The sequence below is a fragment of the Suncus etruscus genome, chromosome 9, assembly GCF_024139225.1.
Source record: "Suncus etruscus isolate mSunEtr1 chromosome 9, mSunEtr1.pri.cur, whole genome shotgun sequence".
NCBI lineage: Eukaryota > Metazoa > Chordata > Mammalia > Eulipotyphla > Soricidae > Suncus > Suncus etruscus.
Window position 1 is genome coordinate 28,200,379 of NC_064856.1, and position 27,652 is coordinate 28,228,030.

Sequence of the window (27,652 nt, forward strand, 5' to 3'; positions counted from 1 at the left end):
AAAGGAAGTATATGGTGATCAGGTTTATATATGTGTGTGCATGCTTTTTTTTTGGTTTTTGGATCACACTGGCGGCGCTCAATGGTTACTTCTGGCTCTATGCTCAGAAATCACTCCTGGCAGGCTCGGGGGACCATATGGGATGCTGGGATTCAAACCACTGTCCTTCTGCATGCAAGGCAAACGCTTTACCTCCATGCTATCTCTCCGGCCCCATGTTTGTGTGCATTTCTTTTTCTTTTCTTTCTTTTTTTTGTTTTTTTGGGCCACACCCATTTGATGCTCAGGGGTTACTCCTGGCTAAGCACTCAGAAATCGCCCCTGGCTTGGGGGGACCATATGGGACGCCGAGGGATCGAACCGCGGTCCTTCCTTGGCTAGCGCTTGCAAGGCAGACACCTTACCTCTAGTGCCACCTCTCCGGCATTTCTAAAAAAATTTTTTAGCCTTTTTCTTTCCGGTTTTTGAACCACACCAAAAGGATTCAAAGGCCACTCTCAGGTTTGTGCAGTTAGCTACTTACTGCAGAATTAGAACCTGGGTCTTTAGCATGTGAAGCAGGCACTCCAGCCCTACCCTAAAGCAACTGACAGCCCCCACATGCATTTTCTTAAAGTTCTAAATAGTAACCCAAGAGCACCATTAGGTCAGAGGGAGGTAGGAACAGGGCTCTAGGACGTCTCCTCAAACACATTAACCACTTAACTCAATCCCACAAGTAAATATTGACAAAAGATCAATTCTAATGGGAAGTGTAGATAAAGAAGAGAGTAGAAAATGCTCGGGAGACTTCCCTCTCCCAGACAGGGAAGGCTGTTAACTGAGGCTAGTGCTTCTTAGAAAGCTTTACTTCAGCTCTAAGGATGATCAAGGCAGGGGCTGGAGCAAGAGCACAGCGGATAGGGCATTTGCCTTGCACTTGGTCAACCAGGCAGGCAACTCATATGGTCTGAGCCTGCCAGGAATGATTTTTGAGAGCAGAGCAAGGAGTAAATTATGAGAGCTTTTGAGTGCCCCCTCCCAATAAAGGAATGATAAAGGCAGAATTTTGAGCCCCTATATACACAAAAAAGAAAATTTTCTAGGGAGGTGGAGTGACAGTACAGCAGGTATGGTATTTGCCTTGCACAAGACCAACTCAGGTTCGATCCTCAGCATCCCATATGGTCCCCTGAGTCTACCGGGAGTAATTTCTGAGTGCAGAGCCTGAGCACTAGCAGATGTGATCCAAAAACAAACAAACAGAAAAGGTTTCTAAAGTCTCTGATAATTTTGATTTGTTAACTTATTTCATTTTGCAGTTTTATGTTGTGAGCAAACAAAATATTTATGACTGAAAGTAATGTGATTTTTCAGTCCTATAACAGTAGGCACAGATCTGAATAATCAATCCGAGTCCTCCTTGTGGGATTCCCTTCAATCATATTTCTAATCTTCTTTCCTCTACAGTTAGTACCACTGCGGACAGCAGGGGGCAGCTGTGGGCAGCAGGAAAGAAAGCTGGGCTGCATGTTCAGGATACAGCACCTGTCTACAGGCTCTAGGGAGCCTCTACCTGTCTTTCATAAAATGAGGAAACTAAGTGACTTCTAATTCCCATCTATCCCAGTGAACAACGCCCAGGCAGAATCTGTATCCACATCATCTCTTTTCATTTGGCTTCCAACTGGCAGCATGTATCCTGTAGCAAAATGAAGTGAACTTACCAGATGGTTTTAATGGGCAGGAGACTGAATGAAAGGATTAATAGTACACAGAATCTACAAATGGGACCAGTAAACAACAGTACAGCAGGGACGGTGCCTGCCTTGCATGCAGCCAACCCAGGTTCAATTCTCTTTACCAGATATGGTCCAGGTGAGACCCAGTTAACAAACAAACAAGATCAATATCAAAAGCACTAACAAATGAGGGGTCAAATCAATAGTACTAAGAGTAGGGTGCTTGCCTTGCATGCAGTCAACTAGGATTCCACCCCCAGCACATCATATTCTGAACACAGCCAAGAGTAATTCCTGAGTGTAAAGCCAGGAGTAAACGCTGAGCATTGCACGTGTGGCCAAAGCAAATGAACAAACAAATAATCAACAAAGAATTAACAAATGAAAAGTCTTCAGTGTCCCAGGATTGGTGATAGCTCAAAGGGTCGGAGTGCATGCCTTACATGCGGGAGTCACAAGACTAACCCCCAAGATCGAGTTAGAGCACCACAAGGGTCTCTAGACCACTGGCTCCCACCCCTCCAAAAATCAGTATCTTATTTTCATATAGACACAAAAGCACTGCAGATTCACTCTACTGATGGGATACTCATTCAAAAGTCCAACATGCTTCTACTTTGACCCCAAACATGAAATTTGTAGTGGGTAAGGCTATGACAGTATTGACAGTCATATTTCTTCACTACTCAACAACTCAGAACATAGGCACCAAAGTTAAATTTTTAAGTCTATGAAAATGGAGAATCTACTCACTTTACATACAACTAAAAAGTCAAATAGTAAACTATCGGGGCCGGGCGGTGGCGCTAAAGGTAAGGTGCCTGCCTTGCCTGCGCTAGCCTTGGACGGACCGAGGTTCGATCCCCCGGTGTCCCATATGGTCCCCCAAGCCAGGAGCAACTTCTGAGCGCATAGCCAGGAGTAACCCCTGAGCGTTACCGGGTGTGGCCCAAAAACAAACAAACAAAAAAAAACAAAAACAAAACAAAACAAAAAAAAAATAGTAAACTATCCCATCATAAATCCCGGTATCATTTCAATCTCTGAATCTCCTGAGAAAATAAAGAGAAACTTATATAAAGCATATTATGCATGCTGTCTAAAAGTATTTGGGAGCCAGTATTTCCGAGCCAGAACAATAGTATAGCAAGCAGAGCATTTGCCTTGGATATGGCTGACCTGGAGTCAAACCCCATGACCCACCAGGAGGGGTTCCTGAGCACACTAGTATAGCCCCACTGATGTTCTTAAGCATAACTGGTATAGCCAAACCCCCCCCCAAAAAAAGTATTTCCTGAAATGTATTGGAAACAACCAATAATGATCTTTCAGACCAATATGCAATTTTTATTTTAGGATGAAGCTGAATTACAGACTTAATATTTCAGCACAAAATAAGAGGCGGTCCTAGAATACGTCAAAAGTCAAGGAAGCTCATATAAAAGAAATTAACTTTTGAAATCCAAGGCTGAAACATTTTCTAAGTGTGTTCGCAGGCTGGCAGTATAGCTCAACTATAAAGTGCAGCCTTACATGCATGAAACTGGCAGTTCAATGCCCAACTGTGTCCCTGAGGGAAAAAACAGGCTAAGGAGCTGGTATGATCAGCAGCTTGCTTGGCTTAGAAGTGAAGCCAGAAAAACAGAAGTAAAGCTTTGAAGGACTCTAACTAGAGATAAGGGGGAGAAATTAGCCAAAACTAAGCTCTGCATCATCATCTGGAATCACGATGAGCCTGAGCTAAGATAGCAACCACAGTCTTGCCTACAAGAAATGAAAGAGGCTGGTATCAGTCTACCCTTAGTTCACTTTGAGTGTAGGAAACAAGCAGTGGCAGGAAAGAGCCACCAACCAGAAATAAGAACTGAGCCCCAGGGTGTGAGCCCTTATACTTCCCAACTCTAAAAGGCCCTAAGAAATGGAAAGAGGAAGAAGAGTAGGGAGACCTGAAGACCACACAAGGATAGACCATACTTAGGGCAACCTGCAGAGACCCTTCATTCTGGAAAAAATTCTTAGAAATTGTGGGCTGACATTTAATAACTAGATTATAAATAAAGATGCAAATGTCCCAGGCCTCTGGAAGGAGGCCAGGATCTCAAAGTCCACACTGGCTTGCTGCCTGGCTACAGCAGGCTGGAGTCCTAGAGAAGGGTGTGTCTACTGTGGGTCACAGTCTCGGGGCTCAGCCACTGCCCCACCTACCACAAGCCTCAGAGCTGGCAGCCAGCTGAATGCAAAAGCTTTTGGGTAACATGGTTCATAAAGGGCAGTGCGGGCAGACTTCAAGAAAGCTGAGAGGATAAGTATCCTAGTTTTTCAAGCTTTCACAAGTAACTAAATGTGAGAACAAAGTTTGGCATTTAAGTTCCAATTTTCCTTTTCAGCCAGCACTACTTACTGGGGGGCCCTTATGAATAGCAGGTAGGGCCACACCCAGTATTGCTGGAATCCAACAAAGTGGTTCATCTGCCACCCTATATCTTATTTACCCTTATATAAAATAGTTCGCAAGCCCCCCCAATTAAGATTCTTTTGGGGAGGGGTTGTTTCGATTTTGGTTTTTGAATTAAATTCAGCAGTGCTGGGGTAAAAGCATGTGCTGCCAAGAATTGAGCATAGGAACCCCAGTAGTATAAAGCATATACTGGGCTCATTTAGCTAGCTCACTGGCCACATTTAAAAATGGGGGTGGGGGGGGGGCGGAGAGATAGTACAGAGAGTTTGCCTTGCAAGCAGCCGATCCAGGACCAAAGGTGGTTGGTTCGAATCCCGGTGTCCCCTATGGTCCCCTGTGCCTGACAGGAGCTATTTCTGAGCAGACAGCCAGGAGTAACCCCTGAGCAACGCTGGGTGTGGTCCCAAAAAAAAAAAGGGGGGGGGAGTCCCGAAGAGACAGCAGTAGGACATTTGCTTTGCATGCTTCTACCACAGGACAGAAGATGGTTTGAAGCTTGGCATCCCATATGGTCCCTGTGCCTGCCAGGAGTGATTTCTGAGCGTGGAGCCAAGAGTAACTCAAACACTGCCCTGTGTGACCCAAAAACAAACAAAAATGAAAAAAAAAAAGTAAAAATAAGAAAGGGAAATAACTTGAGAATAATCCCAGATTAAAAAAATTTTCTGAAGGTTGGGTCCATAGAGAGAGCTAGACAATAGTAGTACAGTAGTCAGGGCGCTTTCCTTGCACATAATCAATCTGGGTTAGATCATAAGAACCCCAGATGATCTCCATCAAGCACTGCCAGGTGTGACAGGATCCTGAATGCAGAGCCAGGAGTAACCCCTAAGCACTGCTAGGTATATTCCTACCCCTTCCTCCCAAAAAAATAAAGAAAAAGAAAAATTGGGCCGGAGCAATAGCTCATCAGTAGGGCATTTGCCTTGTATGCAGCTGACCCAGGATAAACCTGGGATCCCATTAGATCTCCCAAGCCTGCCAGGAGCGATTTCTCACTGCAGAGACAGGAGTAACCCATAAGCAATGTTAGGTATACCCTTGCCACCACCACCACCACCCACAAAAATAATAAAAAAAATTGGGATTTGGCATACAAAGAAATTGCAAGGCACAGGGGCCAGCAAGATAGTTCAGCAGTTAGGGTGCTTGCTTTGCAAGCAACTAACCCAAGCTCAAACCCTGTGTTGCATTTATGGACCCAAGCCTACCAGAAGTAATTCCTGAGTGCAGAGCTAGACTTAGCCCCTAAGTAGCAGCAGATATAAATATAAAAAAAGAAAAAGAATTACAAGGCACAGAGGGTGCATGCACTTAACCTCCATTCAATCCTCAGTACATAGTAACTCCTGCAAAGCATGGTTCAATTGTAGCCTGGAGACCCTTAGTGCCTGGCCGTAGGCTAGAGCTATGATTATTTCTTGAAAGCACAAGATTCGAGCAATGTCCCAAGTTCTATTCCTCAGACCCAGATTTAGTCAGCCCCCTAAGCTCCACCACATCACATAAGGTACCTATCTACCAACAACCAAGAAAGAAAATGTGCTCCACTGCAAATAAAGTCAAGCTTCTGACTGCATGAGGGATGTGGTGACACTGTGAAACCTGGGACCTGGGCTGCCTGCACCCTCCCCACCAGGGCTGACCTGTGCTCTTGTCCAGGAAGTCCATGGACTCCTCGCTGGCACTGAAGTGGCTGGACGTGGCCTTCTTCTCGGGGTCCTGCTCTATATCAGAGCCCGTGTGCACGGAGGAGTTTGTGCTCATGGGGGAGCGAGGCATGTCTGACAGGGAGATCCTGCGGCCAGGGCCCCCGCTCAGCAGGGATTTGCTCATCAGGATCTTGGGGGACGCCGTCATATCGAAGTTGAGCTTCACCTTCTCCTGCTTGTCAATCTTGGCAGCACCGGCGCTGGGGTTGGTGGGATCAAGCAGCATTTGGTATTGACTATTGGGTGTGTAGGGTGTCCTGAATGGGGAGTAATTAAAAACCCCAAACTTCCTGCGAATGTTCTCCACGTAAACTTCCATCTCTTGCATTGCACTGTTAAAGATGCTTTTCGTCTTTTTCACAGAAAAAGGAATTTCTTTAGACATGAGGTAGCAATTATTTATTGGAACCCAAGCCCTAGGAGTGCAGAAGAGAAAAGGGTTAAGTTAATTGCTAACATTCCCCAGGCCCAATTATGAAAAGTTTTGGGTTAGTTTTTTTTTTTACTGTGGAATAGCACAATAGTTCTCTCAGAAACATTTAAATGTTCACTACATTATTATCGATGGAGACACCAGGTTGTACAAGAGCTCAGTTTATTCACCTGGTTCAACATAAAACTTATGCCCACAGGCCAGAGGTAGAGTACAAAGACTGATATTGCATGAAGTTGACCCAGGTTGGATCCCCAGCACTCAAGGCTCACCAGGGGTGATCCTTGAGCACAAAACCAGAAGTAAACTGTGAGCACAGCAAGGTATGGCCCAATAACCAAAAATAAAATAATCAATTTTCAAAATTTATGCCTATTGATGAGGAAGTCCCTAATCCCCACAGCTCCACTAAACACCACCATGTACTCTTAACAATTCCACAAATTTTACCATTTCAAAAGACTTGCATCAAGTGGATCTGTGTGTTATTTATCCTCCTATGACTGGCTTTTATTTCACTGAAGTTCCTTGATAGGGAGTCATATTGTCTAATTTCCAGAATTTTCTTCCAATTTTAAGTTGGATGGATAGTTCCCCATTGTAGGTACAGAGCACATTTTCTTTATTCAGTCAATAACTGTTGAGTATTTAAGCTGCTTCCAGAATTGTTTTGCCCTTAATGCAAACCAAATGAGCCTTGAGTGCTTGCCAAATCTTGCAAGAGCTACCTATTTGAAATATTGTTTATAGTGACTTGGTTTGAATGGCTAATAAGTGAGCCACTTAAAGCCCATGTTCTATCATAAGGACTCACCAAGATCAGTAAAGGTAGCTAAAATAGAAAAAGACCCGAGTAGCCTTGTTTGTCATTTTGGATTTTGGTTTGTTTGCATGCTTTTCGGCTTTTAGTCTTAATTGAATCACTGTGAAATACAGTTAAAAAAGCTGTAGATGGTTGTGTCCATATAATGTTTCAACACCCATACCTTCACCAGTGTTCAATGCTAACCAGCAATATCCCCAAATTCTCCTTTCACCCATACCCAGTCTGCCTCTATGACACATACTTTTCTTCTCTCTTCCCACTACCCCCTTTCCTTTTAGACATGGAAAGTATCATGAGTGAAATGAGTCAGAGGGAGGGATAAACATAGAATGATTGTACTCATCTCCAAGATATTAAATATATATATATATATATATATATATATATATATATATATATATATATATATGTAAACCCAAAGACAATAGAAATGAGGGACAGTCGGATCAGTTCATTGGTAAAAAGCTTGCCACAAAGTAAGGAAATGACATTAGGACTGAGAAGGAACCACTATGGTGATGGTATTTGAAAATGATCACTTTGGACAAAAACTGGGTGTTGGAAGGAGATCAAGTGATACATATGGAATCTTCTCAGTAACAGTATTGCATAACATGGTGCCTAACAAGAGTAAAACAAAAAATTCTAAGTTAAAGCTAGAGCAGACAAGGTACTTACTTGCCTTGCATGTGATTGACCCACCCGCATTCAATCCCCAGAATTCCTGCAAGCATCACCAGGAGTAACCCGTAAGCACAGAATCAGGAAGAACTCCTAAGCATCACCAAATGTGCCCCCAAAAAACACACAGCAAAAAAAAAATTTTAATTAAAAAAAAATAGAACAAAAAATACTACATACCCTGGTCCCAGAGAGATAGCACAGCGGCGTTTGCCTTGCAAGCAGCCGATCCAGGACCAAAGGTGGTTGGTTCGAATCCCGGTGTCCCATATGGTCCCTCGTGCCTGCCAGGAGCTATTTCTGAGCAGACAGCCAGGAGTAACCCCTGAGCAACACTGGGTGTGGCCCCCAAAAAAATACTACGTACCCTATGATGTGGTTAATAGTCAATAGTCACTCCACCATAGATAACATCTCCACAGAGAAAGGCACCCCAAATCCCAACTCAACTGCACTCATATGTTTGGAGCTTTCTTTTCTATTTTAAGATTGGGGTACTTAGGGAACTGGGGTAACAGCGCAATGGTAGGGCATTTCCCTTGCACGCAGTTGACCCAGGATGGATCGCGATTCGATCCCCTGCATCTCATATGGTCCCCCAAGCCAGGAGCAATTTCTGAGCGCATAGGCAGGAGTAACTCCTGAGCGTCACCCGGTATGACCCAAAAACAAAAATTAAATTGGGGTACTTAAGTACCCAATAACAAATGAGAGGCTAAAGAAAACTGTGGTACATCTACACAATGGAATACTATGCAGCCTTTAGAAAGGAAGTCATGAAATTTACTTATAGTTGGATGAACCTGGAGGTTATGATGCTGAGTTAAATGAGCAGAAAGAGAAAGATAAATACATAATAATCTCACTCATCTGTGGAATATAAGGAAAATAAAATAAACTGTGGAAATAATAACCAGAGACAATAGAGATGAGATTTTTTTTTTTTTTTTTTTTGGGTTTTTGGGTCACACCCGGCGTTGCTCAGGGGTGACTCCTGGCTGTCTGCTCAGAAATAGCTCCTGGCAGGCACGGGGGACCATATGGGACACCGGGATTCGAACCAACCACCTTTGGTCCTGGGTCGGCTGTTTGCAAGGCAAACACCGCTGTGCTATCTCTCCGGGCCCTAGAGATGAGATTTAGAAAGACCAGCCCATGGTAGGAAGTTTGCCACAAAAAGCAGAAAGTGCAGTTAAGAGTAGAGAAGGGTGGGCCCAGAGAGATAGCACAGCGGCGTTTGCCTTGCAAGCAGCCGATCCAGGACCAAAGGTGGTTGGTTCAAATCCCGGCACCCCATATGGTCCCCCTGTGCCTTCCAGGAGCTTTTTCTGAGCAGATAGCCAGGAGTAACCCCTGAGCACTGCCGAGTGTGGCCCCAAAACCAAAAATAAATAAATAGTAGAGAAGGGTCTACTATGAAAGTGATAATAGAGGGCTGGAGAGATAGGGGGGAGAGAGAGATAGGGGGGAGAGAGAGAGAGAGAGAGAGAGAGAGAGAGAGAGAGAGAGAGAGAGAGAGAGATAGGGGGGAGAGAGAGAGAGAGTTGGAACTAATTACTCTGAACAAAAATTGCATGCTGAAAGGGAATAAAGTGACATGCATGGCACCCCTTTATTAACAGTAGTGCAAACCACAGTGTCAAAAAAAGGTGAGGAAGGGGCTGGAGAGGTACATGGAGATAGGGTGTTTGCCTTGCATGCAGAAGGTCGGTGGTTCGAATCCCGGCATCCCATATGGTCTCCTGAGTTTGCCAGGAGCGATTTCTGAGCTTAGAGCCAGGAGTAACCCCTGAGCACAGCTGGGTGTGATCCCCTCTCCCCTAAAAAAAAAGGTGTGGGAGAGAAAGAGAGAAAGTGATAGAGACAGACAGATTATGAGAAGTAAAATGCCTGTTCCAGAAGCAGGTGGGGAAGGGTGGCTAGGAGGAAGAGGCTATCAGGGAAGGTGAGAGGGAAACAGGAAATTGGTGGCAGGAAATGCTCACTGGTGAAGATTATATGAATGATTGTAATTCAATCATGAACAACTTTTTTTTTTTTTTTTTTTTTTGGTTTTTGGGCCACACCCGTTTGAAGCTCAGGGGTTACTCCTGGCTATGCGCTCAGAAATCACCCCTGGCTTGGGGGGACCATATGGGACACCGGGGGATCGAACCGCGGTCCATCCACTTGCAAGGCAGACACCTAACCTGTAGCGCCACCTTCCCGGCCCCTCAATCATGAACAACTTTATCTGTGGGGAAAAAAAACTGTATTCTGAACAACCTTGTAACCACGATGTTTAAATAAAGTACTTTTAAAAATTGAGGGGCTGAAGCGACAGCATAGCAGTAGGGCATTTGCCTCGCGCTCGGCTGGCTCAGGACAGACCCGAGTTCAATTCCCAGCATCCCATATGGTCCCAAGAGCCTGCCACTGGGCATGATCTAAAAACAAACAAGAATAACTATATTTTTAAAAACAAAACTGCAGTTCTCAGGGCCCCAGATGTAGCTTGGGAGCAGGGTTGGTGCCATGCATGTATTAAAGGTCCTGAATGCAGTCCCCAGCACTGCAAATAATGGGAGGGGGACACGTACACACGCACGCAAACACACACACACACACAACACGTGACAGCTCTTCATGGGGCTTGAGAGAAGCATGAGAATACCAAAGTCCTACAAGGAGACACGATTATTTTTTGGGGTTTGGCCACACCAGCTATGCGCAGAGATTACTCTTGGCTCTGCACACAGGAATCATTCCTGGTGATACTCAGGGGAACCATATGGAATTCTGGAGATCAAACCCACAAATCACACACAAGGAAATCACCCTGCCCACTGTACTATCGCTCTGGCCCCAAGACACAAGGTTTTTAAATCTCCCAAGAAAACAAGCCCTCGGGCCAGAGATAGCACGGAGGTAAGGCATTTGCCTTGCATGCAAAAGGACTGTGGTTCGAGTCCCTGCATCCAATATGGTCCCCTGAGCCTGCCAGTAGTGCCAGGAGTAACCCCTGAGCGCTGCCAGGTGTGACCCAAAAAAAAGAAAGGGGAGGGAGGGAGGGAGGGAGGGAGGGAGAAGAAAGAAAGGGAGGGAAAGAAAGAAAGAAAGAAAGAAAGAAGAAAGAAAGAAAGAAAGAAAGAAAGAAAGAAAGAAAGAAAGAAAAAAGAAAGAAGAAAGAAAGAAAGAAAGAAAGAAAGAAAGAAAGAAAGAAAGAAAGAAAGAAAGAAAGAAAGAAAGAAAGAAAGAAAGAAAGAAAGAAAGAAAGAAAGAAAGAAAGAGAGGGGGGGAGGGAGGGAGAGAGGGAGGGAGGGGGGGAGGGAGAGAGGGGGAGGGAGGGAGGGCGGGCGGGCAGACAGACAGACAGACAGACAGACAGACAGACAGACAGACAAAGCTTAAGCCAACTGTCATTTTCCAGGCCAGCTCAGTCTTCCTGTCTCTGAACTGTTCAAGGCTTAACAGGCTTTGCAAAGACTCTAGGACCCTTGAGCTGCTGTTCTGGAATCAGCCACCAGAAACCAGAAGGCAGGAAACAGAGACAGGCTTACATGCTTGGGGGCGGGCAAGGCTGTCAGGCCCAAAGTCACTGTGACATTTGATTCCCCAGTCTCCTCCCACTCTGCAGCTGAGGAGCTGAAGGAAATGAGCTTTTCCAAAGGAGACCTTTGGATTTCACAGACCATAAAATGCAGCCAGACACCAGAGTCAGGAGCTCAAAGGACTACAACACTGCAGTATCCTGAGGCGCATTGGGGACCCCAGGAGATCCTGTCTTTCAGTATTTACAAAGAATCAGGAGTACTAGCTGCACTTCCCCATAAGTTTTATTGGAAAGGGAGCCTCCCCTAAGCAGTGCTCAGAGGGGTTTGGGGTGGTCACTTCTGGTGATGCTGGATTGGGAGGTTCAATGCTAAGGGTCCCAGAATGTGATGATGCTTAGTGGCTCTGCATTACTCAGGGGTGATCAGGGGCCACAAATGGGAGGAGGAGAAAGCACATATACAGTATCAGGGCTCCAACTAGGGATGGGTATATATACCTCTAAACTGTTGCCATCTCCCTGCTCCAAACCAAATTAACCTGTTTGAGAGGCAAATCCAACGATGATCAGCGTTTATTTAATCCTGGCTTTGCACTCAAGAGTCACTCCAGGCAGTGCTTGGGAAACCATACGGGGTTCCAGAGATCGAACCCAGACTGACCATGGGCAAGGCAAGCATCATCTTATCAGCTTTACTCTCCACCTCCTCACCATTCATTTTAAAGAGAAAATAACCCAGGAGAGAAGACAAGCATATTCATGCACACACAGAATTCAGGGTACTTTCTGGCAGACTGAAGATCTTTGGTGGCAAATGAAACCTGGACCCCAAACCCTAAATCTCTGCATGCTGGGAGGGCTGGACCAGCAACAGCTTCCCCTCTATTTCTGCTGGTGGCTGCCACACTGCAGAGGAGGGTGGGCTCAGGGCCATGAAGCACGAGGTCTGGGTGGGAGCCAAGGGTCCTCCAGAGGATGCTGCAGAGACTGTTACAGCCTGTTACAGCAGGGGCGAGACAGGACAAGCCAGAGAAGCACTCAGGATCCCTGGGACTGTAGCAGGCCTGGCCTCAAGGTGTAGGAGAACAAAGGAACTGAACTGCATCTAAGCAGGTGGCCCCACCAGGCACAGACACTGTTTTAGTCTCAAGCCCCTCCTGGCTTCTTAAGTACCTTCCACTAAGCTGCTTGGCCAATGATGCCTTCCTCCCCCATAAAGCAGGCCTGGGAAACATCTGAAAAGAAATACGATGGGCTCTTAGGACCCAGGCCTGCAGCAGAGGTCAGGAGAGGCCGGACTCAGGGCTGAGCTGCTCTCTCGCTGACTCTCAGCTTTATTCTTCTCACAAAGGGTTTGAGAAGCTGCTTTAGATAGGGCCTGTGAGAGCCGGGCATGCAGCTTGGGGACAGAGCACATGCTGTGTAATAAGGAGGCCCTGGATCCCCATCCCGGCCTCCCAAAAACGAAGACAGACACAGTGTAGCAGCTGGGTCAGTATTCAATGAGAACTAGCCCTTTCTTTCTTAGCTCTGCAAGCTTGTACTGTTTGGCTTTTTTTTTTTTTTTTTTTTTTTTTTTTTTTTTTTTTTGTCTTTCTGGAGACACTTGTAAGATTGCTCTTTGGGCCACACCTGGTGACGCTCAGGGGCTACTCCTGGCCATGCACTCAGAAATCACTCCTGGCCTGGAGGACTACAGGGGATCGAACCTTGGTCCGTTCTAGGTTAGCATGTGCAAGGCAAATGCCCTATCATTTGCGCCACCACTTTGGCCCCAGATAGCTCTATTTTAATAACATTATGATGAAAAGGAATAAATTGTGGAAAACAGAAAAAAACTCATAAAGGCAAACGTATAAGAAGTCTCTGAGATAATACAGCAGGTCAGGTGCCTGTCTTGCACAGAGCCTAGTTGGATTCAATCCCCAGCACCACATATGGTCCCCTGAACCTGCCAGAAGTGAACCCTTAGCAAGAGCCAGCAGTAAACCCTGAACACCACTGGGTAATGGCACAAAAAAAAAAAGATAATAATAATATGGGGGGGGGGGGACATAAATGATGGGCTTTCAAGAACATGCCCCTAATTGGTATTGACAGGCCCACACACTCACCTGTACTAACTCAATAATGGATATGCCAAAGTCTGCACCATTTTCTGTTTTTGTCTTTTGGGTCACACCCGGCGGCACTCAGCAGTTACTCCTGGCTCTGTGCTCAGAAATCGCTGCTGGCAGGCACGGGTGACCATATGGGATGCCAGGATTCAAACCAGCATCCGTCCTGGATCGTCTGTGTGCAAGGCAAATGCCTTACAGCTGTGTTATCTCTCTGGCCCCGGTCTGCACCATTTTCAACTCTGATGTACACCTCATTCTTCCCACAAGTGTCCAGCAGATAGATACTTTGGGCTCTGATGGTTGCCTAAAGGGAGATAGCATCCAGGACCAGCCCTTCACAACTCTCTCAATCCTGCTTGTCCCAGTGCCCAGCTCTTTAAGGAGCCCTTTAGGTGGTGAGAAGCTGTCAGAACTTCATAAACATAGAAGCCAAAAGTTTCTGACAGTTCCAACCCAGAACCCATCAACACCTCCAAGTAAGGTAGAGGATTGGAGGCCCAGATCCTCTAGAAATTTCACAACGCTCCAGTTGGCCAGATGCTAGGTGACAGAGACTGGCCCCTACTAGTTCCATTTCTAACCAGAGCCCCTCCTCCCCAATTCCAATCAAGGCAGACTATGCTCCCGCTGCCTATTCCTGAGCACACATAAGGCCTGAGCTTTCCCTAGGTCTGTCTCCTTTTGGCCCCTGACTCCTTCCTCTGGTCACCCCAGAATTACCTCCTGATGACAGTACTGCTTATTCCCTATGTGTTTACCATCTTTTCCCAAAGTCCTCTGTCATCAGACATGCAAAGACAGTATCTGTCTCTCCCCTTTTGTATACCCAGTAAGTAAAACTGGTAAACACCAGATACCTTTATCATTTGAGGGAAGGTTGGGAAATGGGGCCACACCCAGTGATGCTCAAGAATTACTCCTGGCAGTAATTACTCTGAAGGAGCCATCTGGGATACTAGGAATAAAACGTGAATCAAGCACATGCAAGACAAGCACCCTTCCCAATGTACTATCTTCTCTCATGATACCGTTTTCATTTCTTGAGTTAAAAAAAAATAAAGGAGTGCTTCATTTTGTTTTGTTTCTCTGTTTTGTTTTTAGAGAACTTTACAACCAAACTAATCTATGACTTCCTCTCAAACCTAGGACTCATTCAACCAAATTTCCATTTTGTCTTGACATTGAAATGCTAATGTTCCTAGGAAATGATTCTACAGATTACTTTGAAATTCACTCTTTGCTGTGATTTGCAAGATGACACGCAAAATTTAACCACTGAAGCAAGGTTTCGGATTCTGGATTGTTGAGAGAAAAAAAAACAAACAGCGTTTTACGACGTGGACGTATAATTTCTAGAACATGGATTTTAAATGTACTCAACGTACTTTTTCAAATTGCTTGGGAGGGCTTTCAAAAGCAAAAAGGCTTTTTGCTTCATTGAATCATAACATAACTGGCTAGAAGAGAGAGCGAGGATATTAACTGCTGCTCATCTCTACCAGCGAGGATATTAACTGCTGCTCATCTCTACCTACCTGTTGTTCTCACGCACACAGGGGGGCTGAGCTGGAAAGGAACTGCTATTAGCTACAATAATTCACTTCACTGTGAGTGGAAGGAAAGGGGAGGGTACAAAGCCTGGGAGGGAGGGTTTGCACCTGTCAAAACAGCAACCCCTTGTAATTTCCCATTTTCACTTCAGAGAAAAGGGAACAGGAGGAAACTACCGGGCACAATAATCGGAGATTCACTTACTGGCAATCGGGTGGGAAATACTTCTGATCCCTCAAAGCCTTATTTTGAAAAGCAATTTGCACAGCAGTTTAATTTACTCCAGAAACTCCCCCCAAAAAAGAACAGCAGGACTGAAAATAGCCATGGAACCAATTCCAATGCCGGTTTCACCCACAAAACCACAAAAGCCAAGACTCCTTTCTAAAAAGACCTTTTTAAAAAAGGAAAAAGAAGCCAGGCACTATCAGGCTTAACACAGCACAGGACAATATTATCAGCCCATGATCACTGGATTGGGGGCTGGGGGCATTTTGCTCAGCAGTTCGGTACTTGCCTTGCCTATGCGAGACTCTGGGTTCAATCCCTGGCACAAAGAAAAAATGAAGAGGAAAAGAAGTGAAAGAGGAGGAGGAAAAGGAAAAATAAAGAAGAAAACATCTCACTGAGATGTTTATGAGATAATAAATAGAAACTCAACCCTCTGCTCCTCTGTCTATCCACTGTTGGTATCAAAGATCCAGTTGAAAGTGCGCTTTCAAAGCCTGCTTGTTTTCTGTAAAACTCCCACCTGTCGTGTTGTCCAAAGAATCGAGCATCAACCTGCCCATCTTTATCCCTCAGAGCTTTTGCAGGCCAGAATGGAAACCCCTTCAGTTTTGCCCAGACCAAAGGATGTGGATTGCTCTAGGAAAAGAAAAACAAAATCCAGAGTTTATATTTGACAAGATACACACATAAAGCTTGAGGGTAAAGTACGGCCAAGGTGATACAAGTCACTGATTAGAAAAGAACAGATTGGGGGAACTAGGGAGGAATCTCAAGAACTAGCCCAGTGAAGGGGGACAAAGCTGGGGAAGACGTTCAATGGGGAAAGCTAGCACTGGGAATGACAGCACTTGGCCCAAGTCCTAGCCCCACTGTTATTAGCTGAGGACTGGAAGAAAGTGCACATCAAGTGGATGATGCTGACATGCAGTGTTAGACTGGAGGATTAAATGTGCCTTAAATCCAGCCCACATCAAGGGGCAGTGTCAGCCTTTATTAAAGGCTACACAGAATCTCAACTGACTATGCAGATGCCATCTCCAAAAGCAAGACGACTCAGGCTCTACTTTGATTCTCAGCTTGACTTGCCAGCTCGCTCCAGTATAAGTCGCCTCAAACCTCAGCAACAGCCCTCCCACTTTCCTCTAAGCTGGTTTGGAAAATGCAAATCAATGGGACCATTTTCTACCATTACCTCCCCTCCCACAACCATGATTTTTAAACCAGAGTTCATCCAGGAGATAATTCTATTCTCCCTAAAATAGACCCAAGCACCCCCTTGTCAGCATCACAGAGGTGAGACCATTCATTCTGCCTCAAGCTGTCTACACAAGGTATCAGGACACCATCTTTGGGAACCTACAGGTCAGGAGACCTGGGCAGCTGTCACTCTCTGCCCTAGTCTCATCAATAACAGATTCATTTCCAAGGTCATCAAGCAATGAGAAGGTACTTTCTTAGGTGGTATAGAACAGAAAATAACAAGAAAAGGAAATCGGACTTACACAGGGCTCACAGAACCAGTTATCTCGTTTTTGACAAGCAGCAAGATAGCACTCTGGACAAACTTCAATTTCATTCATCTGCAAAGAAAAAACAGGTTAGCACTTATGGTTCCCAGGACCCTGGGAAAGGAAGATGAAGAAAGAAGCCATGGTCCACAGCACAGCTCATTTAGAGATGAAGCCGTCTCTTCTCACACACACCCCACCTCACCCACCTCACCATGTCCCACAAATCCTGAAACCCACCATACTGGCCTCCCCCAGTGCTGACAGCCAGAGCCAGCACCCACCAACGCAAGCATGATGCTGTCCCACCTCTCACAGTGAGGGGTGTCTGCAGGATTTTCACCCCTGTAGAAACACCTCACGTCACCCCTCTAAAGACATTTTTGGTTATATCAAATAGAATATGAGCCACCAAAGGGAGAGCTTAAAGGGTTACAGTGCAAACTCTGAATACAGTAGGACAGATTTTGACAACTGGCATATGGTGCCCTAAACTCCAGAGTGACCACTCACCTAAATTAGGTGTGATTATGTTTTGGTTTTGAGGCCATACCTGGTGGTGCTCAGGAGTCACTGACTCTATACTTAGAAATTGCTCCTGGCAGGCTTGAGGAACCATATGGGATGCCAGGGATCAAACTCAGGTCTGTCCCAGATCAGTCATGTGCAAGGCAAATGTCCTACAGCTGTGCTAATACTCTGGACCCTAGGCATAAGTATTTAAGGAGCCAAAGAGAATATACTGGCTAGTGCACTAGCTTTGCATGCAGCTGATCCCGATTTGATCCCTAGCATTCCATACAGCCCCCTGAGACTTCAGAAGTGACCTCTGAGCACTACTGGCAGGTATGGCCCAAAAACCAAAGAAATAAAATAAAATGAGGAACCACTACCTGTTATCTAAGAACTACAAACCAAGATTGCCATCAAATGCCACTGTTCTCAGTGGTGAAAATATTAGGGGAAAAGATATAAACATATACTTCAAGGGGCTGGACTAATAGCACAGCAGTAGGGCATTTGCCTTGCATGCTGCTGACCAGTGATTTCTTTTTTTCTAGTACTCTGGGGGGAGAGGGGTTGGGCCACACGCAGCAGCTCTTAGGGGTTACTCCTGGCTCTGCACTCAGAAATCACTCCTTGTGGCTTGTGGGACTATAGGGGATGCCGGGGATCAAATCAAAGTCCATCCCATGTCAGCAACGTGCAAGGCAAACACTCTACCACTGTGCTACCACTCCGACCACAGAAGTGATTTCTGAGTGCAAAGCAAGGAATAACCCCTGAGTACTACCAGGTGTGGCCTAAAATCCAAATATATACTTCAAGTTACAACTTCCAGGTCAGGAAAGAAAAAAGAAAAATCAGTGCACATACATCCTGAGCTGTACCAACTGCTCAAGTATCCACCAAGGAAAATCAACCCAGAGCCGTGACAGGTGTGTGGTCTGACATTTATAGAAAGATCCAATACAGCAAGAGGAAAAAACTCTCATACCAATGTGTGTACTCAAAAAAACTCTCAAATTAAGTGAAAATATGTAGATCATAAAACTGTTTCTCAAGGCTAGAGAGATGTTTCAACACACTAAGCCCAGGAGTGCCAGGTGTGATTCCCAAACAGAGGCAGAAATAGCCCCCAGGGACTATAGGGTGTGAATCAAAATAAAACCAAAATCAAAATAAAAAATTAAATTAAATTAAAAATATACACAGATTCAATCCCAGCATCCCATATAGTCCTCCAAGTCTGCCAGAAATGAGCCTTGAGGCCTTCTGTGTATAGCAAAGAAACCTGTGAGTTATGCTCTCTGAAAAGTTGGGCCACTTTCTGAAAAAAATATCAGGCCCAGGGGCCGAAGCGATAGCACAGCAGTGGGGCATTTGCCTTGCACATAGCCTACCCAGAAATGACCTCAGTTCAAGCCCCAGCATCCCATATTGTTTGTTCCCTCCCCCACTCCCCCGCAAGCATGCCAGGAGCGATTTCTGAGCGCAGAGCTAGGAGTAACCCAAATGCTACATATGCACCCCCCCCAAAAAAAAAAAGTTCACATGGCAGGGGCAAAAGACCAATGGAGGTGGACATTGAGACAATGTAAAATAATGGTAAAAGGAAAGGCCTGGTGGAAGGTATAGTACTGATATGTGTTATGCATGAAATTTTACAGAAAGTTTTAAGCCCCAGTGCCTAAGATAAATTTTTAATGAAGAAATGAAGAGCTTGAACTCTGAAAATAAATAAAATAAAAATTCACTCAGGGGGCCGGAGAGATAGCACAGCGGTATGGCATTTGCCTTGCATGCAACCGAACGGTAGCTTGAACTCTGAAAATAAATAAAATAAAAATTCACTCAGGGGGCCGGAGAGATAGCACAGCGGTATGGCATTTGCCTTGCATGCAACCGAACGGTAGCTTGAACTCTGAAAATAAATAAAATAAAAATTCACTCAGGGGGCTGGAGAGATAGCACAGCGGTATGGCATTTGCCTTGCATGCAACCGAACGGTGGCTCGAATCCCGGCATCCCATATGGTCCCCTGAGCCTGCCAGGAGCGATTTCTGAGCCCAGAGCCAGGATTAACCCCTGAGCACTGCTGGGTATGACCTCCCCCCCCCCCCAACAAATTCACTTAGGATGCCCAGTGTCCTTTCCATTGCCCTGAGACCATGGGGAGAGGAAGTGTGTGGGAATGATCAAACATCTCATGGCTGCCCTTATTTTCCCAGAAGAGAGTGGGCACTGTCTCAACAAAATCCAAACTTAGCAATTTCCCCCAGGAGATTCTGCACATGGCCACTATGGCCCCAAGAACCCCGACAAGGAGTGATGTCAGGAAATACATACCTCATGCTCACAGATCTTGATGACCACTTTCGCTATTTGAGTCAATTTGTGATTTCCTGTGGGAATAAGAGAACAAGAGTAATTCACAGGAAGCAGAAAACAAGTGTACTTCAAATGCCAACTCTGTACACATGGCCTTGGGACTTCCTTCCACCAACACCATTCTTGCTCATGTTCTCCCAAGGTAGAAAAACCAGAAGTTTCTAACCTTCAAGTTAATTTCAAGTTATGTGACTTCTCCCATCAACAAAGAATAATGAGTCATCTCTGAACATGAGAGCTATACCTGTGGCTTCTTCTCTGATTTACAGACTAATATCTGCAACCCAAGAAAGATAGGGTGATTGGGGTGGGGAAAGTCATTTATTTCATAGCTATGGTGTCCCTGGTGCTTTACACACAACTTAAACACCTCAAGAAGCTGAATTAGGAAGCAAACAGAAATGTTCCTAGTCACATAACACAGTGCTCATGATTGACAGGCCAACCTCTAGATACCTTGCTATTCAGGGCCAGGGAGATGGCTCCAAGGGTTAGAGCAGAATGAGGGGCCTTGATATCTAACCTGGCCCTGAATAGTCACCTTTATGAGCACTGACCAGGAAGCAAACACCTTTCAGCTCACAAAACCACAATTAATTAAAATAAAACAGATTCTACCATTTTTTTCTTCTATTTGTCCGGAGGTGTTCTTTTGGGGGGTGTCATACCCAGCAGTACTCAGGGCTTACTCCGGGCTCTGAGTTTAGGGATCAATCCTAGAGAGCTTGAGGGACCATATGAGATGCTAGGTATCATATGCAGATCAATGGCATGAAAGGCAAATATCCTACTCTGTATTATAATCCTACTGTATTATTGTTCCAGGTCCAGATTCCTCGGTTTTACATTGCACAGAATAGTAAAACAATCAATAGCAAAAAATAAAAGCCACTATTCTTTTTTTATCTTTTTTTTAATTTTTTATTTTTAATTATGAGAAAAACGATGCAAAGAAAGAGGACAAGGTAAAGTTACAGTGAAAGGACAATCACCCATAAACAGAATTCTCAGAAATCCCCTTGCTGATATCTGAACTTTGAACTTTCAGCCAAAGAACATTAAGAAAAATAAAACAGAATCCATGTACAATGACTTTGTCCTACAAGTCCCCAGATTGTAATACATAATATTTCTTAGCAGCACATAAAGCAATCTAAAGCCATAAAACTTATGTAACTCCTTAAACACTGATGGCAAAGTACTTTTTTTTTTCGGTGGTTTTTGGGTCACACCCAGCAGTGCTCAGGGGTTACTCCTGGCTCCATGCTCAGAAATTGCTCCTGGCAGGTATGGGGGACTATATGGGACACTGGGATTTGAACCGATGACTTCCTGCGTGAAAGGCAAATGCCTTACCTCCATGCTATCTCTCCAGCCCCGGCAAAGTACTTTTTTTTTTTTTTTTTTTGGTTTTTGGGCCACACCTGGCGGTGCTCAGGGGTTACTCCTGGCTGTCTGCTCAGAAATAGCTCCTGGCAGGCACGGGGGACCATATGGGACACCGGGATTCGAACCAACCACCTTTGGTCCTGGATTGGCTGCTTGCAAGGCAAACGCCGCTGTGCTATCTCTCCAGGCCTGGCAAAGTACTTTTTTACATTTCCATGCACATGCATATTAGTTTAAGTTAACCTCAAAAGTTTAAGTGGGTTGTTTTTCTTAAGGATTAGAGTCAAAGGAGCACAGTAAAAACAGTGTTAGAATGGCAATTATTGTTTGCATAGGCCCACCAAAATATGAGGGACATGGAAAAGAAAAGCCTTGGCCTAAATACAAGGAGACCCTACCCCTGAAGTTTCCTGACATAAGACCAACTCTAGGCTCCAGGCAAACTAGTTTGTCCAAGCCAAGTCATTATCTGTAGTGACATTACACTTTTATTTTTCACACAGTCTCTGTTGTTGGTATCATGTTTCTGTATTAAAGATCCTGAAATCTGCATATCCTACATTTCAGTCAGGATGGTGCGGAGCGTCCTCTCGTTTCACCTCACAATTAAAAGGGCAATGCAGAGAGCCTTGTCCTGTAATCAGGGCGTTGTTGTTGTCAAGTCTTCTTAGTGTTAAGGGAAGTCTCTTTTGAGCAGATCGATGTCAGAGCAGTGGTAGAGTCTTCCCCAGTAAAGGATTGCTTCCAGGTGTTGTTATAAAAAACCTTGGATGTTTTGTAATAGCTTCCCGGTTCAGGGGTAAATGGAGGATGCCCATTCTTCTGAAACCTTTGCCTGGCCATTATATCAATGTTCAGGGTGTAAGGTCCATTGCACTACAAGATTTGTGTGTTCCAATCTCTATTAGATAAGAACTTATTTGTATGTATAATATTTTCCCTTTTTTTTTTTTTTTTTTGGTTTTTTGGTTTTTTGGGTCACACCCGGCGTTGCTTATGGGTTACTACTGGCTGTCTGCTCAGAAATAGCTCCTGGCAGGCACGGGGGACCATATGGGACACCAGGATTCGAACCAACCACCTTTGGTCCTGGATTGGCTGCTTGTAAGGCAAATGCTGCTGTGCTATCTCTCCAGGCCCATATTTTCCCATTTTAATGTGCCTATGCAAACAAAAAACAATGTCACGTGGCGTTATCGGCGCATATGGGGGCCATAGGAACAAGTCCAACAATCCCCATGACATGGTTCAATCATAAGCATTAAACTGAGGGACTCTTTCACCAAAATTCCTTATTGAACAGCTCACAAAGAGAAGAAAAGATAAAAAGTGGGTAGAATCGTCACTGTAAAAGAATACTTAGTAAGAATTATAGCTGTCAAAGAAAATACACATAAAATATTCAAAAGACATATGTGTCCATTTTATGTCTTTTGAAATAGTTGGGGGTTGTTAAATCCAATGCACGACTTTGGTCTGTGATTAGGACTGTGTAGTACTGAAGTTAAAAAGAGTAAATGTGGGCCCGGAGAGATAGCACAGCGGCATTTGCCTTACAGGCAGCCAATCCAGGACCAAAGGTGGTTGGTTCGAATCCCGGTGTCCCATATGGTCCCCCGTGCCTGCCAGGAGCTATTTCTGAGCAGACAGCCAGGAGTAACCCCTGAGCACTGCCAAAAACAAACAAACAAACAAACAAAAACAAATAAAAAGAGTAAATGTGGGGTACTGATGGTTGGGGATGAGAGAGTTAAGGAGTAATAATGAGCTTTGTAGGGGTGTGCGAAAGGGCAGAATCTGTTGGGGCATGAGGTCGGTCTTGGTGCCTAACAAGTTAAGAACTGAGGGTAAAGAGAGTTAATTAAGGGGAAGATAACAAATCTGGATTGGGAGATGAGGGAGTAGAAGGGGCTCTGGTGTGGGGGAGGGGCAATATATCAGAGGGGCTATATACATTGTATAGCTGAATTGTTTATGGATTAGACTTGGCAGTCGGAGAGGACCACTGTATAGGAAGTCACGTCTACATATGCACTGATTTGAGAGACCTATTTGAATGTTATCCTCCAAATCTAGAGCATTCCATTTTTTTTTCCCTAGAAACAATCAAGAATTAAGAACATTTTTGGGCCCGGAGAGATAGCACAGTGGTGTTTGCCTTGCAAACAGCGATCCAGGACCAAAGGTGGTTGGTTCGAATCCCGGTGTCCCATATGGTCCCCCGTGCCTGCCAGGAGCTATTTCTGAGCAGACAGCCAGGAGTAACCCCTGAGCAAACGCCGGGTGTGGCCCAAAAACCAAAAAAAAAAAAAAGAACATTTTTGGGTGAAGTTAAAAAGTATATATGTCGCGCGGGCACTTTTGAAAATGAATACTAGTAAGAAAAGAACACATGAATGGGGTCCAGCATGCATACGACAGGAATTTGTTTCCCTAACCCTTCCCCCAGGGCCCGATTTACCAGGCCCTGCCCTGAAGACCAGTCCGGCGTGGGGGGGGGGTCTCAGTCCCCTGGACTAAGTGGTCAACCCAGGGGGCCTATGGCTAGCTGTCCTGCCCAGAGCCCCCAACATACCAATGGAAGGCACCCAGAAGTCCTGGCATGTGGAGTCTTCTGAGTGCAGCCCCTGCCTCTGTAGTTTGTGTATGCATAGGGGAGGGGTTTCTCTCCCCCACCCTCCCCCACGGCCCGATTTACCAGGCCTGGCCCTGAAGACCAGTCTGGCGTGGGGGGCTAAGTGGTCAGCCCAGAGGGCCTAATAAAAGCCACTTTCTTCTAATATTAAGGTCTTCTCTAAAATTCTGTGTCTTGAACAAAAAGATCCTAAAACTATATCCAACAAACCAATCATATGCAGAGATGCTAAAGAAGGCAGGAAATCTCTATCACTGCTGATCTGGCCTGTGCCGACGTTTTCTGTCACTTGTGTCCTTGATCACCTGTTGATACCTATTTGCGCTTACAAGCCTTGCATACTTATTCAGTATCCAGAGCCTCTTTCTCTCCCTGATCCACCAGCTCTCCTATTAAGTTAGTAATGCAAATTCTGTGCTTTAAAGCTATTCACCTCTATTTTCCTTAAACATAAGCTTTCACTGCTGGGTGCGGGGAATGTACAAAAAACAAGATGGGAGGGAGTGAGAGCGATGCCACAGAGGGTAGCTGATGGTACTGTGGGTAGAGGATTTGCCTTGAAGGAGACTGACCCAGGTCTGATCTCCAGCATCCCATATGGCACCCAAAATGGTACCTAGAGCACTGCCAGGAAGATCCAAGAATGCAGAGCCAGGAGTAAGCCCCGAGCATTAACAAAAACCAAGATATAAGGTCTGCCCTTAAAAGACTGATATTCTGGGGCCAGAGAGATAGCACAGCGGTAGGGCGTTTGCCTTGCAAGCATTCCATATGGTCCCCGGTGCCTGCCAAGAGTGATTTCTGAGCAGAGGGCTAGGAGAAACCTCTGAGCACGCCGGGTATGGCCCAAAAACAAAAACAAAAAAAAAAAAAGAAAAAAAGAAAACTGATATTCTGAGCAACTCAAAATCAGAAACATCTTCTTCCAGAAAGTAGGATTATTGCTACTAACTGGATGTCCAACTACTAGTAAGAACACCTTGTATGGACCTCATGGGTGACCAAAAGGCACAGAAGGATATAGGCAAAGAGGAGGAGGAGGAGTGTTCCAGCAGGGCAGGAGGAACCTGCCAGGGTACATACTGAAAATTGTACCAAGCAGGAATAAAACAGAGATGACTATGGAGTGACAGAGAGGTAATAAAAGAGTACAACAGTGTCTAAAGCAATAGTACAATGGGGAAGGCACTTGCCTTGAACGAAGTTGATCTGGGTTTGATCAGCGACATTCCATTTGGTCCCGGACACTGCCCAAGAGTAATTCACCAGTGCATAGCCAGGAGTAACCTCTGAGCTATGCCTAGTATTACTTTCATCCCCAAGAAGAGTGCACTGAAAGCCCCCCGCTACCCTGTCTCAAAGGCTAAATTCTCAAAAAGAAAAATCCAGAAATACAGAATTTTCATAGTTCTATAATAAAGCCACCAAAGAACATTTTTTTGGATGGGGAGGGAAATTCATACCTGGCAGTGCTCAGGGGTTAGTCCTGGTTCTGCACACAGGAATCACTCATGCAGACTCAGGGGACCATAGGAGATTCTGGGTATTGAAACCAGGTCAGTGATATGCGAGACAAGTGTCATACCCATCATAATATCACTCCGGCCCAGAACCAAATTTTTTCAATAAACTCATGATTCAAATAGTTACTTTACACCAAAAAATGGGGGGTGCAAACGACTAATAAGTGTATAAAAAATATTTAATACTATTAGTCATTATAGAAAGGCAAATTGAAATGGCCAGGTTATTTTATACATTCAAGAAAGTTTTTTTAGGGCCGGGAGAGATAGCACAGCAGTGTTTGCCTTGCAAGCAGCTGATCCAGGACCAAAGGTGGTTGGTTCGAATCCCAGTGTCCCATATGGTCCCCCGTGCCTGCCAGGAGCTATTTCTGAGCAGACAGCCAGGAGTAACCCCTGAGCAACGCCGGGTGTGGCCCCAAAACCAAAAACCAAAAAAATGTTTTAAAATTGGGGAAGATGAGTTGAGAATACATCTGGAGGAGCTTGGGGCTTACTACTGACTCTGTACTCAGCAATCATTTCTGACATGCGTGGAGGACCCTAGGGTGCTCAGCAGGTCAGCCACAGGCAAGACTAGTGCCTTATCCCCTATACCAGGTGTCGGCAACCTGCGGCTCCGGAGCCGCATGCGGCTCTTTTGAAGGCTTGCCGCGGCTCCGGAGCCGATGTCAGAAAAATAAAATACTGCTTTAATCTCAGCTCCGCTTCTCTCCGCTATATCTATAGCAGTGAGGCGGAGCTGAGGAGCGGAGCCAATGGAGGCAGCCATACCTGGTGACGTATATAGCATTAAGGTAAGAAACAATATATGCAGTGTTATATTTGTTTTAAATGTTGCAATGGTTTTGCGGCTCCCAGTTTCCTTCGGAAACGGGTCCAAGTGGCTCTTTATGTCTGAAAGGTTGCAGACCCCTGCCCTATACTATCTCTCTGGCCAAAAGAAAGGCTACCATTTAAAAGACAGATACCAAATATTGCCCAGGATGTAAGACAAGTAACACTCTCATATTCACTGCTAGAAGGAATAGAAATAATATAATCATTCTACAATCACTCTGAAAATCAGGTAAATTTTCTTATAAAGTGAAATATAAACATACTGAATGATCTAGCAATACCATTGCTAGATATTTACATAAGAAGCAAAACCAAGTCTATACAAAAACTTAACCAGAATATTCATACTATTCAAAACAAGGCAAGTAACCATCAGCAGCACGTTAATGAAAAAACTGCTGATGTAATAAAACCTGACTCAATAATAAAAAGAAATAAATAACCAATATGGATGAATACTCTAAGTGAATACATAAATACCAATATGGGTGAAGGAAAAAAGTATGCATGAAAGTAGCCAGACACAAGCATACTGGAAGTTCTAGGAATTGATGAATTCTAAAAATTGCAAAGTTAATCTATAGTGACAGAAAACAGAATAGTACTTCCTTTTGAGGATGTACTGCAAATACGCATGAAGAAATAAAACAAAAGTGACAAAATATTCTGGATCCTATTTGGGACTGTGTACACACATTTGTCAAATAAATAAAATATAATGTAAACTGTTCATTTAATGCCTCTAACTACGCCATTAGAATCAGGTCTATGAACAGCTTGGTGGTAGGGCTATTCCTGGGCCAGCATGAGGCTACAGGAGCTAGCCAGGGAGCACTGCTGATTTCGGTTTCTGGTGCATTTCTTGTACAACACAAGTATGTGACCTTTGTTCATCTCACATTAGTTAATAACAACAAAGGGAAATGGAAAGGAAAAAAATATATATAGAATACAGTTTCGGGGGGATTTTTGGGTCACACCTGGTGGCGCTCAGGAGTTACTCCTGGCAGGCTCGGGGAACCATATGGAATGCAGGGATTCGAACCGGGGTCCATCCTGTGTTGGCTGCGTGCAAGGCAAACACCTTAGCACTGTGCTATCGCTCCGGCCCCTAGAATACAAATTTTTAAAGGAACAGGTAGCAAGGCTGAATAGATAGCACAGAAGGTAAGGCTCTTGCATCTAGCTGACCCCAGTTTGATCCCTAGCACAGCATATGGGTTCCTTGAGCACCACCAGAAGGAACCCCTCAGTAAAGAGTCAAGAATGAACCTTGAGGGCCCGGAGAGATAGCACAGCGGTGTTTGCCTTGCAAGCAGCCGATACAGGACCAAAGGTGGTTGGTTCAAATTCCGGTGTCCCATATGGTCCCCCGTGCCTGCCAGGAGCTATTTCTGAGCAGACAGCCAGGAGTAACCCCTGAGCACCGCCAGGTGTGGCCCAAAAACAAAAACAAAACAAGAGTGAACTTTGAATATTGTCAGGAGTGGTCCTCAATAAGTAAATAAATAAAACTACATGGGAACAAAGAGATAATACAGGAGGTATAAAGCTTTTTTTTTTTTTTTGCATGTGACCAACCCAATTTAATTCCTAGCAC

General features: G+C 44.9%; 1 protein-coding gene across 3 annotated transcripts in view; it reads right to left on the bottom strand.

The window, feature by feature from the left end:
* The window catches only part of ZMYND8 (zinc finger MYND-type containing 8), a 123,770-nt gene that overhangs the window by 35,597 nt on the left and 60,521 nt on the right, over nucleotides 1–27,652 (bottom strand). For all 3 annotated transcript variants that reach the window (XM_049780509.1, XM_049780508.1, XM_049780510.1), the window contains 4 exons: nucleotides 19,624–19,679; nucleotides 16,768–16,845; nucleotides 15,786–15,901; nucleotides 5,826–6,307 (listed from right to left, as the gene is read on the bottom strand). In XM_049780509.1, the coding sequence (XP_049636466.1) occupies nucleotides 5,826–6,307; nucleotides 15,786–15,901; nucleotides 16,768–16,845; nucleotides 19,624–19,679 (732 nt within the window). The remainder of the gene's footprint in view (nucleotides 1–5,825; nucleotides 6,308–15,785; nucleotides 15,902–16,767; nucleotides 16,846–19,623; nucleotides 19,680–27,652) is intronic.